The sequence below is a fragment of the Bolinopsis microptera genome, chromosome 13 (genome assembly GCF_026151205.1).
Source record: "Bolinopsis microptera isolate Bmic1 chromosome 13, MBARI_Bmic_1.0, whole genome shotgun sequence".
NCBI lineage: Eukaryota > Metazoa > Ctenophora > Tentaculata > Lobata > Bolinopsidae > Bolinopsis > Bolinopsis microptera.
The window spans coordinates 10,953,784-10,974,657 of NC_087084.1; the positions used below are offsets into that span (position 1 = coordinate 10,953,784).

The 20,874-nt window shown below is 36.9% G+C and overlaps 1 protein-coding gene across 3 annotated transcripts; it reads right to left on the bottom strand.

Annotated features, from left to right (window-relative positions):
* Window positions 1–236: 236 nt before the first annotated feature.
* On the bottom strand, window positions 237–18,461 carry LOC134825311 (centromere protein J-like). 3 transcript variants are annotated; one of them, XM_063837480.1, is made up of 21 exons: window positions 18,315–18,461; window positions 18,017–18,154; window positions 16,966–17,157; window positions 16,690–16,790; window positions 12,061–12,142; window positions 9,194–9,302; window positions 8,636–8,748; window positions 7,890–8,080; window positions 7,391–7,609; window positions 7,092–7,233; window positions 6,548–6,605; window positions 4,274–4,388; window positions 3,856–3,987; window positions 3,603–3,721; window positions 3,189–3,351; window positions 2,799–3,074; window positions 2,564–2,732; window positions 2,112–2,235; window positions 1,738–1,882; window positions 1,223–1,385; window positions 237–949 (listed from the first exon to the last, which is right to left on the bottom strand). In XM_063837480.1, exons 1-21 carry the CDS (start codon window positions 18,457–18,459, stop codon window positions 807–809), a joined length of 3,039 nt encoding a protein of 1,012 aa, XP_063693550.1. In that variant the 5' UTR covers window positions 18,460–18,461; the 3' UTR covers window positions 237–806. The 3 variants fall into 3 exon arrangements, with proteins under 3 accessions (XP_063693550.1, XP_063693553.1, XP_063693552.1); XM_063837482.1 differs by having other exon boundaries at window positions 717–949; window positions 2,564–2,798; window positions 2,865–3,074; XM_063837483.1 differs by lacking the exons at window positions 12,061–12,142; window positions 16,690–16,790; window positions 16,966–17,157; window positions 18,017–18,154; window positions 18,315–18,461 and adding an exon at window positions 9,700–9,768.
* Between the last annotated feature and the right edge of the window lie 2,413 nt (window positions 18,462–20,874).

A 20,874-nucleotide genomic window follows, 5' to 3' on the forward strand; every position in this document is an offset into this window, starting at 1 on the left:
TTTTCGGTTTATAAATAGATTATGATATCGTCATTCGTCATGTCCGTCGTTAAATTCGCAGCAGAATTTCATATCGAAAACTGGCGCTTTAATTCATAATAACGAATTTTTCAAAAAATGTGCTTTTTGACTGACATTGACTGCTTTGATCACGCGCTTGTCATTTGGAGATCGCGCGCACTGTACAAACATTCTTTCAATGTTATTTTGCCAGTATAATCTGCTAGAAAGCGTTTAACAAGAAGTAACAATTTACTAATAGTGCAATAACTTTATTCAATATATCAACACCATAATTTACAATATCATTTAAAATTTCTGATATTATTTTGATACCAATGCCTAGCATTAATTTGGAATAAATCATGTAAAAGTCAAAGGAGAAAAACTTGAGAAAATGTGATATTATCTGAATCTAACCTCTTTCTGAAAGGCGTAAAACAAAAACTGATCACTATTATTATATTATGGGATAAATAACTTTTCTGATTTCTGAATTTGATTATCTGAAATTTATACCACTAAAATCGACCTGAATTCCATTAAAATCGCATTTGGTCACAACTGTCTTTCAAATAAATGGCGAAGTTTGAATTAAAAATATTATGCTGTATTGTAATAACAGTCGGTCAATAAACCATTCTCAGTTCTGATTAATTTTGTATTGATTCTGTTGGCAATAACATGTTTCTCTGATTTCCAGCACCCCAAACATTTCTACCAAAACTTCTGGCACATTCTGCAATCTCTCAGGATCGCGTCTCTACTCTGCCCGATTTGTAACACTTGAGTACACGGTAAAATCTTCATATTCTACTTTTAGCCAGATAGTCATGAACCACTTTGCCGGTTGCGTCTATAACCAGGTCCGATGTAAGATTCCCTTTAGGATCCTTCTTCCTGATTCGGCCGTTTGAGTGTATTGTCTCCTGTCTGCCATCATTAAACACTGAAAGGGAATACTGTGAACATTCCTTATGAATAGGAGACAAGATAGGAGACAATACTACTGTGTACATTTCTAATGAATAGGAGACAAGATTAGAAAGGAAAAAGGAGAAAGGACAACATAGCATTATGAATTCACGCCCCCGCTGATCTCGCTATGCAGGGGAGCGGCCGGGGGCGGCACATTTAGGGGGGGATGGAGGCGGTATTTTTTCCATTTTGTGTATTATCTCGCTCAAAATGCTCCCAGGGGGCAGCAAAAAAGAAAACCCACCTGTTTTACTAGTACCGTCAGGGTATTCGCGGCGCTTGAACGCGCTGGTGTGCACCTCGCGCTGCCCGTTAGGAAGAAGGATGAGGCGCTGGCCGGTCTGGTCCAATGTGACTACAGTACCGTCTGCGTACACTGACTTCTCTTCTCCGTTTGGATATGTTACCTGGGAAATATCAGGGGTTTATAGAGAAAGAAAAAGAGGGAGAGTTGTTGGGAGAGAGTGAGAGAGGGAGAACTTTGGGATACATAGAAATGAAATACACGTCATTTAATATTCTTGGTAAACCAAATGAGGTATGATATGGTGATTACGACTGAAATCCAATCCCAGGTGTATCACCAAACTTGGTCAAGTTAATCAAGGACTCACGAAAGTTATACACTGAAATTACACTTTAAATTAATAACACTGACTAATTAAACTGACTAATTACACTAATTAATTACAATAATCAATTAACTAACTAATTACATTAACTAATTAAACTAATTAGTTACATTAATTAGCCGCCTACCTTGGTTGAATTATCAGGGTACTTTATCTCGACTCTCTTATCAGTAAACTTGGTTTCCTCCTGACCAGTAGGAAAGAGTGTTCTCTCAGTTCCGTCAGGTAGTTGGGTTTGTGTGATTCCGTCTTTTAGGAACGTGTAAACCACTCTGTAAACACATAATTAACACATAATTAACACATAATTAACACATAATTAAACCTTATTCTATCACAATTTAATATTGCTTAACCCTATTAAACCTCACTTAAACGTCCGAGAACGAAGACCATAAAAAGCTAGAAAAAGTCCGGATTGGAGCTTCCAATCCGGAAGGAATAGTTACACCTAACATTAAACAAACCTGTCCCCCCCCCCCCTCTCTTCTCTAAACAAACCTGCCGTCGTGGAATGTTTTCTTGGTGTCCCCATTAAAGTAAGTCATGGTAACAACCCTGCCATCAGGGGAGATGTGTTTCACTGTTCCATTACCATATTTTACTGTTACAGACCCGTCCGCTCCTGTCAACCAGTATTTAGATTTTATTGAAGGAAAATTAAATTAAATTGTAGGTCGTAGGTTAGTTGTGTGTTCAAATGTTGCCGATTTGAATGTCATGTGTAATTTTCACAACACTGGTGTTGCAAGAATGTCCGAATCAAACTTAATATTTAACATACCATATATCTTACATATTTTACATAGATTAAATATTATGCAGAAACAAATAAACCAAAAAATATTTACAACAGGGTTTACTAACCATTGCACTTACATTATTCAGTCAATTCTAAAATAATAACCTTAATTATCTACTAATTATCTGCTAATTATGTAATGATCACTAACCGATAGTCTCAACCGCAGATTTAGTCACGTGACCCTGCAGGGTAGAATTTGAACTTGTTGGAGAATCAGAAGTTGGCTCCAGGCCAGTCACACAGTCCTCCTGAGGCGGTGGCGGGGAAGCCTGCACCATGAGATTAACATACTGAGCCTCAGCTGCTTTCTTAGGAACCTCATCAGTTGTTATCTTCTCAACTGTCTTATCAGAGTGAACACCAGCATGGTGTGTGGTAGGGACCTCATCAGTTGTTATCTTCTCAGCTGTCTTATCAGAGTGAATACCAGCATGGTGTGTGGTAGTTACACAGTTCTGGTCAGCAAATGTAACTTTAGAGGGTTCAGCAGAGTTGAGGGTAGCAAGTTGTGGGTGGCGGGAGACTAGCCCTGGTTTTATTGTGTCCTCACAGAATGTGGGCTGTGCTTGTGTGGGCTGTGCTTGTGTTCTTGTGGGCGGTTTGTGGGTTTGGGCGTCTGTTTGGGCGTGCTTGTGGCGTCTGTTGCTTGTTCTTGTCACCTGGTCATATAATGTCTCATTAGTTAAGATTACAAATATAGCTAATATTATGATAGAAATATAGTATAGCTTTGTGATTAAAAATTAAGAAATTCTCTCTCTTTTTGTGCTGACCTCTTTTTCCCACAGAGCTATCTTCTCCTGCTCCAGTACGGTTATCTGCTGGTGCAACTCCTCGCATTCCTTCTCTTTAGTTTCTGCCTTGTTCTTCAGTCTGGAGAATGTTGCATTCCATCTCTCTTCTTTCCTTGTCAACTCTTCCTCCAATGATGCCACTCTGAGAAGTTTCACTTTAGAGTTGATGGTTGTACTAAAAACTGGGCTTTAGGCCAAAAATGGAAACAGCAGATTTCAACAATGGACATGAAATAAATGAGATTTAATTGTAATTCTGAATCATTAATATCTAATTACGTAGTAGTGTGACGTCACATTTCACATCACGTGACAATACGTCACACCACATGTCATGACGTCACACCACGTGTCATGACGTCACACCACGTGTCACTTCACCTCATAACTAACCTCTCAGTAAGATTGTCGACTAGCTCTAACTTAGCAGCGCGTTGTTTTGAGGACAGTTGCGTCATTTCAAACTGTTTTTTCTCCGATCTGATCATTTTCATCTCTCGGTCTTTAAACTCCTGCCAATATTTTGTCAACAATTTGTTTGAATTTAGTTGAAATTTAGTTAGAATTTAGTCAGCATTTTGTTAAACTTCCGGATAAAATCGAATATTTTCAAGTGCAGATGTGTAAAAAAAGCGGTAAAACAAACCTGGAACTTTTTCTCACGCTCCTCCAAATCCTCCACATACTTGTCGTTCTCTTGGCGCAGTTTGCGCAGCTCAGATTCCTTTTCTGCACGTGCACGTGCAAGACCTGCCGCCTCTTGCTGGAACCGGGCAACCTGCACATAAGATACACTGTAAGTAATAAATCCAGGGTATTAGAGATTATATTATACTTATAGTGATATTTGTAGTGTGTTTATCGACTTAACCCGAGCTAGATAAACTAAATAGAAGGCTATAAGGTATAATGACAATAGGGTGGGTTGTGTTGCGTCTATTTATAGACGCAGCTTGATTTATAAATATTCTCTTGCTTAAAGGAATTCAAGAGGTTGATAAGACCGGTAGTATACTATACGGTTATAGAAATAAACACAACTACAAAGTTGTTTATCAACAAACCTCCTTCTCGAGATCAGCGAGTTTGCTCTTCAGTTCTGTTTTCAAAGCTTCAGACTCCGGATCAGGCTTCTTGACGTCTGGCTTTGGCTTTGGCGGTGGGGGAGGAGGTTTCAGACTGAGATATTACCAGAGTTAAGATACAAATACACATAATCGGTCAAATATATCATCATTAAAAGCAAATGCTTTGACTTTAAAGAGAAACACTCTTTTGTTACCCATGCTCCATATAGCACATGTATGCCTGTCTTCACTAGCCCCGAAATCTCTCCCTGAGCTCCTGAACACCACGTGACATGACGTCACACCTGTTGACATAATGTCACAGCACGTAGGGGGGGGGGGGGCAACGCCCCAAAAGGCCCCAAAAAGCCCCGATTTCTAGGGCCCTTTTTGGATTTTCGATATATGTAGGGCCTTTTGGGGCCCTAGAATTAACTTCAATTTCATCAAGTTTGATATATATGCTAAGTGCTTTAATGATATTATGTTTATTTGAGTGTATTTACATGGATATTATGGTCCATAAACACTATCAAATAGTGGTCAGGGTCAAAAGGCCCCAAAAGGTCCCAAAAAGCCCCGATTTCTAGGGCCCTTTTCGGATTTTCGATATGTGTGGGGCCTTTTGGGGCGTTGGCCCCCGCCCCCCCCCCCCCCCACGTTTCATGACGTCACGCCACGTGACATGACGTCACACCACGTGACACTCCTCACCTGTTGTCTCCCTGCACCCTCTCCCTAATCTCCTGAACCAGCTCCTGATGTCTCCTCTCCTCCTCAGGAGTCCTATCAGGAGTAACATACACTTTACTCAGCTCCTTACAGTACCTCCGCAAGAACTGCGAGCATCTCAGAGCTTTAGCAGTGAGACTAGCACTGGAGAGTGTGATGCGGTAACGTGCGGTAGAGTCTGTGACGATGCGGTAACGTGCGGTAGAGTCTGTGATGATGCGGTATGATGCGGTAGAGTCTGGGAGGGTGGGGCTGTTTTTAGGATCTATCTGCTCTTTCAACTCAGAGATGGATTTCAGAATGTCTTGGGATTTTATCTGAGTTTCTTCGTCTTGCAAGGCTGCTGTTCCAATTGGTTCAGATTTTTTAGGTATGTCAAATATTTTTGATTTCTCACATACTTCAGAGGAGTGCAAGTGTGACGTAATGTCACATGGTATGACGTCACATAACTCCACACACTGAACTATGTGGTTCCTGGATATGTTGATTAGAGACAGAAACTCCAACACTCGATTACGTGACGCACTCTTGAAACCAAGGATCACAACGCTATTTTTGTGTGGTGAAGAGGTTCTTATTTCAGTCTGGTTAGAGTAGGATCCAGTCCAGGTATTACGACGCCCATATTTGGTGGTATCACTTTGCCCATATTTGGTATTACACGTGATAATATCAAGGTTCCAGGAGCTTCTATTGTTAAAAACCAGTGATCTCAATGAAGTTGCCAATCCCAGCTTGGTCATGTACTGTAACTCGTCAAAGTTTTTGTCACTCAAGAAACTTTTTCGGGGTTTTTGCGGGGTTTTCTGGTGGTCGTGGAGAGTGTTCTTTAGAAATTCACTGTTTTTGTTAATGCATGTCTTCAGGGAGATCACGAGATCAGCCAGAACTTTTCTCTTTGCATTCTTCACATTCTTTTCAAGCAGTTCAGAGTTGTCTCCGAGTAAGTCACTACATTTCTCTAAAACATATTCGTTCTCTTCCAGTAGTTCGGTGTGACTCTCACTAAAACCCATGATAACGGACAGTGTAAGCTGTAATTAAATGTACTTCTTGTATCACGAGCACTGGAATACACTGCAGACAATCACAAGTATATCACAAGTAGATTACAAGTAGATCACAAGTAGATCACAGGTAAATCACACGTAGATCACAAGTAAATCACAAGTAAAAATAGAGCGTCACGTACACAATATTACACATGATTACAGACCGTAACAATGTTATAAGCACACTAAAATACTGCAGACATGTGGAGCAATATTTGGACACATGGAACTTTACTCGCTTAGAATCATGACATAGTCAGCATTCTTCACATAACCAACATTCTTTCACTGTTCATTGGCGGTCAGTGCTCAAAACACGGTGTGACGAGCATTTAATTAAATTACTAAATCAACAGATAAGTTTACTCTAATTTATTTATTTATAAGGCTCTATTTAATCAGTCAGCTAACTTTCAAAACAACAATAATTAATTATCCCATTATATAATTAATTAATTCATTGCATAATTTTCTCTGTACTGACCCGGGAAAGAGAGATCCAAGAAGCTTGCTAGGTTGACTGGTAATCTCCATCATGACACCTGTGTAACAAGATATATCAGTAACCATGGCAACACCTTTGTAACGTGTCAGTAACCATGGCAACCGGCTGTAGTTAATAGCTTCCACCAGATCATGTTGCACTATTGTTTAAATATAGCAGGTATTTAAATATACATCTGTAGGGCTGGTTTGTGGGGTTGAGGTCGCGATGGTTATTGACAGTTGATATTTGACACAAAGTCTCAAAAGGGCTAAAAGGTGCTTATAATTGGTTTAAACAGAGAGATCATGAAATATTGTTATTTCTCCGTAAATTTGTTCTGTAATGTAATAATGTAATAATGTGTTTTGGCGTCTATAATACAGTATCCAGCAATACCAATAGGAAAGTAGTCCTGAAAACCCAAAAATGGGGCTGTTATTAGCTGTGACGTCATGACACGAAGTGCAGTGTGACGTCATGTCACGAAGTGTGACGTCATGTCACGAAGTGTGACCAGGTATTATCTCTGACAACAACCCACCGTTATCAGCTGGACGAGTAACCGCCTCCCCATTACACAGATTGTACTGCGTGTGTAACTCCAGATCTTCTAATTCTATACTTTGTTTTACGGGTGTTCTGAAACCCCATGTTTCTGTATCATCAAACTCCTCCTCCTCTACCTGAACATTTAGAGATTTAAACTCCTCTTCTAGTTGGAATTTGTGGTATTTCAGAGGTTTGAAGTGTCAAGACTAATCCTGCATTTATCTAAAGAGACGAACTATTCAACCTACAACATATTTTTAAATAAGTAAAACAACTTCTAAACTCTCTCACCTTCTCCAGCTCCTCCTCCTCCTCCTCCTCCTCCTCCTCCTCCTCCTCCTCTTCCTCCTCACTCTCCGGTACTGTAGAACACGTGGTCGGTTTAACCACGGAACAAGGCGTGAACTTCAACATTCCAATCAGAGAGTTGATACTCTTATCAGCTGCTGCCTGTTCTAACATTCTGAACTCTTCCAGCTCCTCCTCTTCTGCTGCTATACGCTCTTCTAACTGTGGTACATTAGTTATGAGTAATAAAATCAAGTTTATATGTAGCACAATTTACTTATTATATATAAATTATAGATGAATTTCGCTATTAGGTTAGAGATTTATGGTCAGAAACTTTGTACAAAATCTTGTCATAAAAACTTTACTTAATCTTGGTTTATTCACACGGAAATGCATCGGTTTCGAATCAATAATACAACATAATATTGTAATTTTATTTAATGAAAAAGAGTAGATTCTCATTTCTCATTACTTAAACACAAAATGCTAAGTAACCAACCTCTTCAGGATTCAAGAATCCCGACATCTCCGCAACATTATTACCCCCTGCAGCGTTACCAATGTTACCCATGTTACCCATGTTACCCCCTGCAGCAGCGTTACCCTTCAGTCTCTGGGAGATGGAAGGTTGTGGAGACCTGGCCGGAGAGGATTCTGGACTGTTCCGTACTGGGGACATAACCGGTTTACCTGAAATAGGATTATAATGACCAAGATATCTACGATGAGGGACAAAATGATTTATAAAGGTTAGGATATATGGAACTCATCGCCAGACTACAGCTGGAGTGAGAAAAATGTAGAAAACATTAGTAAAGTTTATTTAGGCTAAACCAAAACACGGCGGTCAAATCATAATGACATTGGTGCCTACAAAATCTGATATTGTAATTATAATATTATCAGAAATGAGAACTTGCCACACTCTCAGTACACAGGTTTTGCTCGCTTAGAACCCGTTTTAAATGTACAACTAAAAACTCATTGTTACTCAAAGAAAAATGAAACGGACATATCAGACTTCAGAGGAATATTCAATAGCACTAGTTATAGCACTAAATTCTGATCGATTCCAATCAAAAATTTCTGGTAATTTCATTTTTGTGACAAGTAAAAATGCTCTTTTTTAGGGATAGGAAGTAAGTGACCATTCCCTATATTCCTAAAAAAGAGCATTTTTACTTGTCCAGAAATGTTGAATCGCAATAATGAGACTAATAAACAACGTTCCAATATTACACTAACCTCTGATCGCTTTGACAGGGTCCATTCCGGACACAACAGTGATCGGATCATCAATTCTTATCTTTGAGGGTAGTTTGTTGGTTCTGGCCATAGCCTTATCAGCATTTCCTGGTCTGAAAAGAGGAAATAGTTATCTGTGACTAAGTAAAAGAGGAAACAGTTGGTTCACTTTAAATTTCAAATTGTTTATTTTTTAATAGCTGAATAGTTTCGATAATATCGCTTCGTTTAAAAGTTTAAACTCAAAGAAGTTTAGCGTAACCACGTAATATTACATCAGCTAAAATGTATTATTAATTAAATTAAATATCAAAGCTCTAATTGTGTAACGATCTGTAAGTATTTGTATATAACTTTTTTTGTAAATTGGTCATTAGAACTACCGGTACCGTCCGGACAACAACAAGTTTTACAACTAAACAGTGACCTTCGGCACTTTAAACAAGCCTCCACTGATATATTTACCGTTGATATTGTTAGATTGTGCCGTAAAAATAAGTTAGTTTTATCAAATATAATGGTTTTAGTAAATAATTGTTTTATTAACTAAAAACTAACTTGATTAGTCCAATCATCCGTTTAGGAGCAGTCTCTGATTTCATTGCAGGTTTAGTTTTTACAAGGGCTTTCCTCACCGGCGCACTGTTAAACCTCGCAATACCTTCTCCTGTAATTATATAATTATAAGGATTATATTTAATATTTATATAATTACATTAATATTTATATATTATTTATATATTATGTAACATATGTATGTGATGACCATGTTTCTCAATTGGATCAAATTCTTTCTAATCATTTAACATTTTCCTAAGCCAACTGAGGAACAAACACTGTGTAGACATTAGTTATGAGAAAGCCATAATCATTCATCGCAGTTTTAAATAAATTTAAAGGATCGTTCACATATTACTTTAACCAGATTTTGGGAATTTTATACCCCATCGCCTCACATAGATGATGTTAAAAATGCAAGCTTTTCCAAAACCCTTGAACCCCCTATAGCTTAAAGGCTGAAGTGAACGATCCCGTAGCTCCGTAGAAAGAATAAAAACAAAAACCATTTTTCTTGACATTTCTTGTTGGAATCTCCCGCTTTAGTACCATCACAAAAATAATTCCAGTCAAAACACAACACAACAACATCTAACACGACAAAACTAAAACATCTACCATCTAAATTTGACAGTGCAAGTGACACATTGTGTATTTTTCAAATATCCCTTAGCAACAAATTGGGCAAATTGCTCGATCATCATGTACAATAACGTATGTGTATCCGTATCAGGTACTTAAGCCAAGTGGTCTCATTAATTTCTCAATTAATTAATTAATTTCTCAATCATAATACACTTCTTTGTTTCATGATGCAGATGGAGAGATAGAAAGAGGTGGCTACTAGCGATGATAAGCGTTAGATAAAGAGATACAAACAAAAGGAAGCTTGATGGTGCAGGACACTTGATTCCTTGAATGATTGAGGGGACCACTTTAAGTACAAGTAAGTAAGTTATGGTAAAACTATTCTTATTAATCAGGGGAAACACAAATTAAACGATTATACACTGTAGAGCACTGAATACTACGTAAGACATTTAAAAGCGTTGAGCGTTTTCAACTAAAAACACGAATAAAATGTACTATAAAATCTTATTGTAGAACCAATAATTGAGCTGAGGAGGCAACAATTTTTTGACAGAAGACAACTATACTAATATTAGATTCGGTTCATAGTGACATAATACTGAAGAGGTAATTAATTGATAATTAATAATTAAATAATAATTCTACAAACACGTGACAAACACGTGACAGCTAAATCAACCAATCAGCTTCCAACTACCATGAATAAAATCCTACAATCACTGCGTCACGTGTTATCAAAAAAATTGACAAATAAATTATCAAGATTCCAGAATCTAGAAGCAAGATACAACAGATACACAACTATCAGCAGCAACATTCACATTTCACACAGTAAACGAGCTTGTAAAGTGAGCACACATATTATGCAATGTTATCCCGCAATAATCATCAATTCAACATAAAAACCACAATTGTAAGTTCTAACTTTAATCTTCCCAATTTTAAACAAAAGTCGGGCCAAGTTAAACGCAAGGAAGTATCGTGGCTCGCCATTGAAATCTCTACTTGTTATTTGTACGACACTATTCAAAGTTGTTAAAATCTCGTGGATGTCTCATTGGAAGGGGACTGGCCTTGTTTTGAACTTAAATAGTTATTTGTTTTGTTTTTGTGAAAAATAAATAGTTCTTGTTTTGTTTTCGTGAGCACAACGTTCAAGGACGGATTACTATGGTGTTAAAGATTAGCAAGTAATGAAGTTTCCGGGTAGAAAGAATATTAACTTATTAGTAGTTTGTACTAACATTTTAATAATCTAGTTTAAAACTTGGACTGAAAATTCAAAACGATATTCAAAATTATAATTTAAAACTCGTGCTGATAATCGTTTAAAGTAAGACGTTCCTATAAATGCTCATTCAACGAAGTTTAATAATACTAATAGACATTTCTTGGCAATAGTTGGTCCTTTCTGGCGCTGATCAGAAGATGTGGTGATTTCTTACACTTATTCTATACTTCTATAGGGATACAAATAAATCGCTCCATTCTCTTCAATCTTCCTTATATCGCAATTCTATAAAATATAGGCACATAAGTTAACATTGAATCAACAAGCCAAACGATGTAAGCATTTTAACATGCTAGGTAACCACTAACTAACCTAGGTAACTATGCTAGGTAACTATGCAAAGAATGTGGTAACTACGCAACACATTCCCAATTTACCAGAATCAAGGCAAAAGAATGTTGTTGTTTGGGCGGTTGTAATGACCATTTACAAAAAATAACAAAAGCCTAAAATTATAAAAATAAACCTGCTTCTGGATTACTACTCAGTCATGATAACTACGCAACAAAGAATGTGGTAACTACGCAACGCATTCCCAAATCAAGAGAGACGGGTAATAGTGGAGCACCATAATGCCACCTATAAATACAGTGGTATACGATATCGCTAAATATCTAGAGGCAGAAGAAGTGGAGTATAAATGTGTGTGAAGTTATACTGATTTAAATTATAATATACAGTTATGTGATTAAGTCAAAGGGTTTAACTTTCTTACTAAGTTTCTGAAATTTGACTCGTATCTTAGCTGTATGATCATTTAATAAATTAATTATGTCTACTGTCTAGTATAGTGTAATCGCCCATTAAATGGATAGAATTAATTGTATTAATGTGGTGGAAGCGACCAAATTTTTACCATTTTGCCGAAGAGAATTCCGGAGCCAAAAACCACGTGTCATAACGTCACACCACGTGTCATGACGTCACACCAAGTGTTATGACGTCACACCATGTCACGTGTCATGGACTGACATTCACGACCTACCTCTTTTTAAGAACTTCCGTTTAGGTGTCACTTTGGCGGGTGGAGGCGGCATCAGCTGCTTATCTAACTCCTTCTTATCCTCCTGGAATTTGTAATGTATAGCACAGGAAGCATGATTAAACGTTTTTTGTTTTTTTTTGTATAATTATGTACAATCAACGTTATATTATTTTGTGATATCTAAAAACAAAGCGGAATTATGTTAAAACTTAAGAAATTAATAAGAGGGGGAAAACAGGAAACATAGCCCTGAAGGTTCTCGTAACCGGACTTAAATTAAAATGAAACCTAGATTAGTAGATTTTATAAGAGATTTTCATAATATAAGTTAACATATTTTCGTATGCAACCGATTCCAAATTTTCATTTCAATTAGAACCATGATTTTGTGTGTGTTTCATCAAGCCCAAGATCATCCAGTTCTAAGTCACCTTCTTCGGAAAATGAAGAGTTGAGATCTTCATTATGTAGAAGTCAAGCTCATCGATCTCCCAAAAATACTCCGGTTCAATGTTGGAACAGGAAACGTTGGTTATATCCTGCTCAATATCTATGCTATCAGTTGACCCAGCCGTTAGCATTTCAACTAGTCTTTCTTTAGGGGGTGGTAGTTTTGACGTTGTTTGGACTAGGGGTCGGCGAAACTACCAGTCCTTTGATCTGTATTTGGTACACTATCAACTTTTAACTTTTAAGCGAATCAATGTGCGAGTTTCAGGATTGGTTCGAGCATGGTATCATTCCAAATCGGCCTCTTGAAAGTCACTCAGGAAAAAGTGATCTGTACAAACTTTTGTACTAAAGCTACGTTGCCATGATCGTGGATCTCTAATCATCCTCAAAACCCATTTTTGCTTTAAAGCTTGATCTGTGGGTAGTAGATGATGTATCTTAGAACTCCTCTTCCACTGTGATCACTTACTTTGTTTCGGCTACCTCGATTCGAGCAATCACCCACAGCACAAATTGATCCTTCTGGTTTCTGCTTCTTCTTCGAAGGTGGTTGTTCAGCCATTCATCTACTTTATTTCTGTAACATCGTTCGAGTATTGAAGCATTTAATGTGACTCAGAATACTAAAATACCTCGTAATATTATAACTTGTAACTAGTGATATTTAAATAACTAATCGTGTTAACAATAACAAACTACTAGTGATCAGTATTAATGGGTAAAACGAATGTGTCATGATTACGTGAACAGAGACTAAACGTGGCAATGCAAATGTGAACAATGTAATAGTGAAAGCCATGGTATGCTGTATACTGTATAGTGTATCTACTCGAGCGACCCTAACTTTAATATTCGATTAGTGGGCGATACTCTCACTAGTGGGTGTCTAAATTTCGCGGAAGTTAATATAATCGCTTGACTACGAGATTCAGTTACTGAACGAACATGTTAAAAATGTTGCCCTATCTCGGTGTGCACCTTAAATGTGATTTGGTTATCATATTAAAGTCACTATTGTGACGGTACATTAGAACTAGACAGAAACAAAGTGTGAAGGGCCTGAACGGAACCCCTCGGTTTTAGTTCCTTGTTTAACACTGCCGTACAGTTACAGTGTCAAAACTAGGGGGAAAAAACAGTTCAGTTGCAGGATTTTTTTTGTTGATATTTCGCTTTTTCGATATTTCATTTTGTTCTACTTTAATCTAACTTTAGGTAGCCAGGCAGATGCTCCAAGCGACTGCCAGCTTCAAAAAGGTGGCCATTCTTATCACGGACGGGAAGTCGAACACTTGCGGGTCACCAGTACCTTTCGCTAAACGAATGAGGTTTTGTATCTAAGATGAGAAGTACGAATGAGTCGGACTTTTCAATTTACTCGTATCGTACGTACTTTTCAATTCTACTGAAAAGTTCTCCTTCTAGAAATCGATGGAAGAGTTCTAAATCGCAAGTAAAGGACTTATATTGAGCTTTTTTAAAAACAGCTTTTAAAGAAGCTGTTTGAATAAGTAAATTGTCTAGTAATTTTGTAGAATTTTTGTTTTACTTTTAAATTTAAATGCCTGCCTGACCTAAGAATTGTGTGTTTAATTTGTTCGCGAACGGCATATTTTCTCTAACATCGGCAAACAATTACATTTTACAACAGCCCCGATGATAATAATTCAAAAACAAAAAAAATCGATCTTAATCCGAATCGTACGTCGTATGAGTCGGACTTTTCAAAGTTGCGTACAAGTACGTACTTTTCCCCCTAAACGAGTCCGTACTTCTCATCTTAGTTTTGTATAGGTCACCCGTACCTTTCGCTAAAGGAATGAGGTTTTGTATAGGTCACCTGTACCTTTCGCTAAACGAATGAGGTTTTGTATAGGTCACATTTACCTTTCGCTAAAGGAATGAGGTTTTGTATAGGCCACCTGTACCTTTCGCTAAACGAATGAGGTTTTGAGACCACCCTTATTTTATAGGAACACTACAGTGTTCAGCTGTAACATTTATAGATACATGGGCTTCCGATTGGGTTTTAAAGAGATTAATATTTATAACAAATGGAATATTTTAACTCGACTCTAGAAATAAAATCTCGTAAAACTGTAGCTGTATTTTCACACTGAATTTAAACTAAATCTACAACTTTATTCACAACTTCATCTCAGAGAAGGTATCCAGATAGTTGCACTAGGAGGATCATGTAAACACGTTTGAGCTGAAGGGGATCTCAGAAATGGATCACGTGACTAAGATTGATGTGTTCGATGAGTTTCATGAGCTGGCTAACATCCTGCTTCAAGCTAGTAAATATTCAATAATTAATTCATTAATTAAACAATAAGATAATTGACATGATGATTAACAGTATGGATTATATAGATACATAGTTAGATGCTTCCGAGTAAGTAACGTTCATCTTTTATTTTCCAAACCTAAAAAATTTAATCATAGCTTACTAGCAGCATACCATTTGTCATCACAACACCACGTAACTACCTTATTATATAAGGATTATTGTGACGTCATCACAACACCACGTGACTACCTTATAAGCAGCATACCATTTGTCATCACAACACCACGTGACTACCTTATTTAAAGGAGTGTTATGACGTCATCACAACACCACGTGATTCACTAACTTTTGCAGATGAAGTGGCGTCTCAGTACGAACTGGAGACCTCGTTTGAAGTCATGTGTCACAAAGACAAATCTCTGTGTTAGTAATATAGGACGTGTATACCATTGGGGACGTAAACTTTAGCTCCTCACACACGTGGGAATGATGAACCGACCAGCTTCCAGCATTGACCAATCAGAACCAAGAATCACTGTCACGTGATTAATCTTTGTAAATTAGCTAATGAGAAGAAAATGTGTCGTCTCCCATCCCCGCCCAAAGTTCTCTCTGTCTTACTAGTAAAATAAAGTCCACAATACATTACCATACAAATTTTACCATTTGACTCGCCGCGCTAACCATACTAGAACTTTAAATTCCACATTTTTTAAACGAGTTGACTTATTTGTCACAGTAAGTCATTCAATACAAATTCAATAACTTGAGTTTTCATGACGTATCTATGCTATTTAGTGACGTATATATACTATATAGTGACATATATACAGTGGCGTATATAATAGTGACGTATCTATACCGTATAGTGACGTATCTATACTATATAGTGACGAATATAGTGACGTATATAGTGACGTAGCTAATATACTATGTATATAGTGACATATAGTGACATATAGTGACGTATCTATACTGTATAGTTTGGGTATTTACAATAAACCATTTGCCCAGACAAAGAGATGCAGTGTCCTAGAATAATGACAGAAGAACAGAAAGCACAGTGTGTCTGGGGAGACTGGGCTACTTGTGTCAGGTACAGTAAATTAAATAAATAAAAACCCCGATTTACAGCGGCCATTTCCTTTCCCCAAATATGCATTATGTAAACAAACTAAACCCCGATTTACCACGAACGCTGATTTACCGTGGATCGGGGTTTCGCTGTTTTATGAAAGCATGTTTGAGTCTAGGCCCTTGTTTGGGTCTAGGCACCCATGGCAATGTGCAGGCCCTTTTAAGTTCTAACTTTAGGAATACCCGGATTTACCATCAATATTCTATTCGCCCAAACTGTGAATCGGGGTTTTACTGTAGTGAGTTCAAGTAAACTCACTCCGTATTTTCGATATAATTATAAAGGTATTTTTAGGGTAAACTAATTGGTAATGTATTTATGGGTAGTGGGTACATGGTTGGTATATCTTTGACAGTATTAATACAGAATCATGTGTACAAAGGAGAAGATGGAGATTGCTTATTATGTACCATTACATACCAACATGGCCATCACTAAACTGTATGCTTTAGTTACACACAAACCCTCTTTAATCTGAATACTGGCCCTAATTATACTCACTTAATTACTGCAATTAATCCTAATTATACTCACTTAATAACTGCAATTAATCCTAATTATACTCACTTAATTACTGCAATTAATCCTAATTATGCTCACTTAATTACTGCAATTAATCCTAATTATACTTATTTAATACTACAATAATCACATGATTTACGTACTAACTTCGTAACTATATCTAAATCCCACACATCCCAACCCCTCTCGAACCCCCTTCCCCGGTTACCCTCTATATACTGACCTGTAGATCAAGGTTTTCTTTTCTTAACTCCTCTTCTAGAATCTCTTCAAATGTTTTCTTGGGTTTTATGGCAATGTCTTCAGGATGAGAAGTTAGTGGTCCTAAAAAAGTTACAAATAAAGTAAGGTTTAGTTTAAAATGCAGGGTAGCAGTACAGTATCATGCTCTTATTTTCAGAAAACAAGTTTAAAATATAGTTAATGAACACTGCTGAATCATAGTCAATATGGAACACCTACGAAATTGTAAAGTGTCAAAAAACAAAAAAGCATGTACCTGGTATATCTTCGATGTCTATGTCAGTTTGAGTTTCATACACACCCAGTTGATCCTCAATATGTCCTTCAAACGGTTTAAAGAATTCAGCATCTAATTCTAGATCTTCATAGCTGTCTTTTCTTGTTTCTTGAGTAGGTACCAAGTTTTCTTTGAGCAGTTTGTATGTTATGGGGGCTGCTGTCTTTGCCCCTGAAATTTGTAATTTTTGAATTTTAGTGTAGGCGCCGATGACTCTAACCAAAAGTCATGAAATTCGAACATTTGAGTGGCATGAGAAACTTGTAAGTTATTGAATATTCAGTCTTAAAATAGTACACTACTCGTTGACAAGTTGTTAGAAAATATTAATATTTAAGAATACTCATGTATTCCATATGACTGAGCATGAGTCAGCAAATTTAATTATGCTCAGTATTCAATAAATATAATGTACAAAAAAACGGTTCCAAGATTTTCAAACTTTTTGCAGTGTTGCCATAAATCAAACAAATTATGAGTCGACAAACGAAAAACTAAAATGAATTTCATAACGTTTGTGAATTGATAGCAACTCATATTTCAAAATTTGCTCCTTCATAAACGATTTCATTAATTCTTAAAATCCCAACTAAACATTATTTTTGCTTCACCCTGTATAATGTATAATTTATAATTTATAATTTATAATTTAGTGTAGCTTCAAAAGTTCTCATCCCCTCTTGTTTGTAACATCTGCAAGCAGTGGCTTAACAAAGGGCCCCGCTGACCTCGCTGTGCGGGGGGGGGGCGCCGTCTTAGGGGGCGCCAAATCGTCGTTTGAATGTGGGACAATTTCGAAAACTTAACTAAAGTACTAGCAAAACTGCACGTTTTCTCTAGATACACACTTTTTTATAAATTTTACCGGCGTATCCTATAAATCACCTAATTTGTTCAATTTTAGGGAGGGGCACCAAAAGGGGAGGGGGCGCCAATAAGGGGGCGCTTTTTCGGCAGGGGGGGGGGCGCCAACAGGCAACGTTACGCCACTGTCTGCAAGTTTTGAAAATGTATGTGAATTTTGATTAACCTTGTCTCTGCAGTTGGATATGATGATAAAGTAGGTTTATAAGCTCCATCTTTACTTCCTCTTCACTTTCAAACTGCTCAATATCCATTAAACATTTCTCAGCTTGATTAAGAAATTCCTCAGTAACTGCCACAGCACCTGAAATTAGATTTTAATATGTACTCATCAAGCTAATTTATGCTCGGTTAATGGTAATTGTGCGATGTAGTGAAGTGTTTAATCGGCTTACTTTAAACTTTCTGTGACAAGGTTACACTTTCTACTTTAACAGTATGTCTACCATGAAAATGTGTTGTACCTATTTCACTGCATTGCTCATCTTCGGATTCTGACAGTGTGACACAACCCAAGTCATCATCAATAACTTCAGGTTTGTAAGACACTTTGCTTTTCGGGAAACTATAATTGTATGCAACATTTTCCTTGTCATCGGGATCAATCATAATCGGCTAGTAGATTTAACATTATTTACAATACATAACACAAGTATCAATCCAAATGCGACTCATAAAATCTAAAACATAGAAGGATTCGTCGATTCAGTGCAAACTGAAAAGCCACGGAAGCTGGAATACGTGTTAGAACAGGCACTCTTTGTTCAACTGAGGAGTGTCACAATTTACACAAAAATTATTTTATTTTAAAGCTAAATTTTAACACTCATCTGTCTGAAATCATTCTAACTCTATTGCAATATCAAATTGTAAAGGGAAACCCTGATAAAGCCTTTTGTACAGAACCGTTACGTGCCCAGGAGAAGCCAAAGCACCTTCAAAGTAACAATGTAAGCCAATCCTTGAGCTAAGATATGCCAAGTGATCCACAAAAAGTATGTAAATCAAGTGAAATACTCTCAATCGGATGGCAAATCAAGAATACTACCACGGCAGGTTAGCAACAAACTAAAATCAGACTGTACATTGCTACCATGATTATAGAGAAACTCCAACAACTTTACAGTGGCTGCAGTACAGCCACTGCAAAACTGCAAAATTGCTTTCTATTCGTGGCGGTTGTTGCAGTCATTTGTAAACAACATAACAACAATATATTACACGAAAAGAGCTTTGATGTCAATCGATAACATAGAAACGAACTCTTCCGGGGATAAAAATATTGTCTATCAATACAGCGCTCGATTCTTATAGTACAATACAAAATATTGCAAATGTGCGCAGGCTTGTCTCACCTCATATTATATGTCATTGTCATACGTTGTATGACCCGCCTCGCACAAGTGCGCGGCTTCTCCTGTATCGTACAAACTCTACACTATTATATAGTGAAACGACGATGGGGTCACGACGTGATACAAATATGTCCTACTCGATCAAATCAAACTCAAAATTACAGATAACAGATAAGATCGATAAATATTATAGATCATTTTATTTTACGCACCGTCGCAACAATGACAAATGCAATCTAGTATTGCAGCACAGTCATAATTGTTGGTTTTAATAGTTGAAGTTTAACTTTAAATTTACGTACTTTGTTCATTAAATTATTTTGGAGGACGCCGCTACGACGCGCATTACCATTGACGATGCTTCCATGCATCATATCACGAGATCAAAAATAGTTGCTTTGCTTTATAAAGTAACGATTTGTAGGTTCGGCATCGTCAATCAACAAATTATCATAGTAAAAAATAAATTCAGTTGTGAGTTGTCAGTTTAAGTTATAATTTTGAATTGTGAAAGCATGCTTAAGCATGCTTAAGCAATTTACAATTGCAGTTGCATAAGTTTGTCATTTGTAAAGTTAAATAATTATACATGCATCATCAACTATAAAGTCAAACAAACAGAATTAAATTATTCAAATGATGTAGTTTTTTAAAATAAACTATATCATATATCTTGTAGGTTTATATAAACCTACAAGGACGCGCGCCGAGTTGGACTCGACGGTCGAAGTAATATTTGAAACAAATATTTTACGAGTATCACCCGTTAAACTATATATCAAAATTCAAAATATCTGAAAACAGCAATTGTTAAAATTTTATTGGTAGTAGTTGACAGCTGTCTCAAAAATTGAAAATTATCAAAATTAAAAATACAAAACTTAAGTTTCAAAAAGACCTTTGGACTTACTGGGCCGCGCTCAGCCTGTCATTCCGCCAAATCTTTATTCGGTTAATGAATAATTAATTCGGTATATGTTAATGAACATAATAGCCTGGGGTCCTCAGGTAACTTTGGACTAAAATTTGTATTATTAAAATAACAATAGGAGGTAGTCAAGGGATATAATGAACAATATTTTCATAACACGTGATTATTGCGTGCAAATTTGTAGCGTGATGCACTACTGGGTCGCGCGCGCATCAAATAATGCTTCTCGCAACCTCGTATGCAGATCGGCGAGATGCGAAGGATTGACATCGTGAATCAACGTGCAAATGTGCAATGTTGAATTTATTACACTGTCAATTTTCAGCTCTAGCTGTGCACTGAATAAAATATTTTTTAACTACGACCGCATGTGAAATCGTTCGAGACGTACATATAATATATATACATATTTACAAATCATGTATTGTGTACAAGGGAACTATATTCATCCAAAACTTCAAAAATTAAATTCAATATGAAAATCATTAAAAAATGGACAGTCTGATCAGATAACACGATCGATTATGTAAAACGCCGCGCGCAGTTGATATCGTTTCTCGTATCATTCGAGAATAATAAATTCGCGTTGGATAAAAGCGAATTCTTTTCACTTTATCTCTCAGTCGTACACTTATGGTTAATTGCAGTATCGCTTTAGTCATTTCTCTCAGTACTCCGGATTACTAATATTTTTTCCTAAAAGCAGTTAAGTTTTTCCAATCATCTATATTAACACCT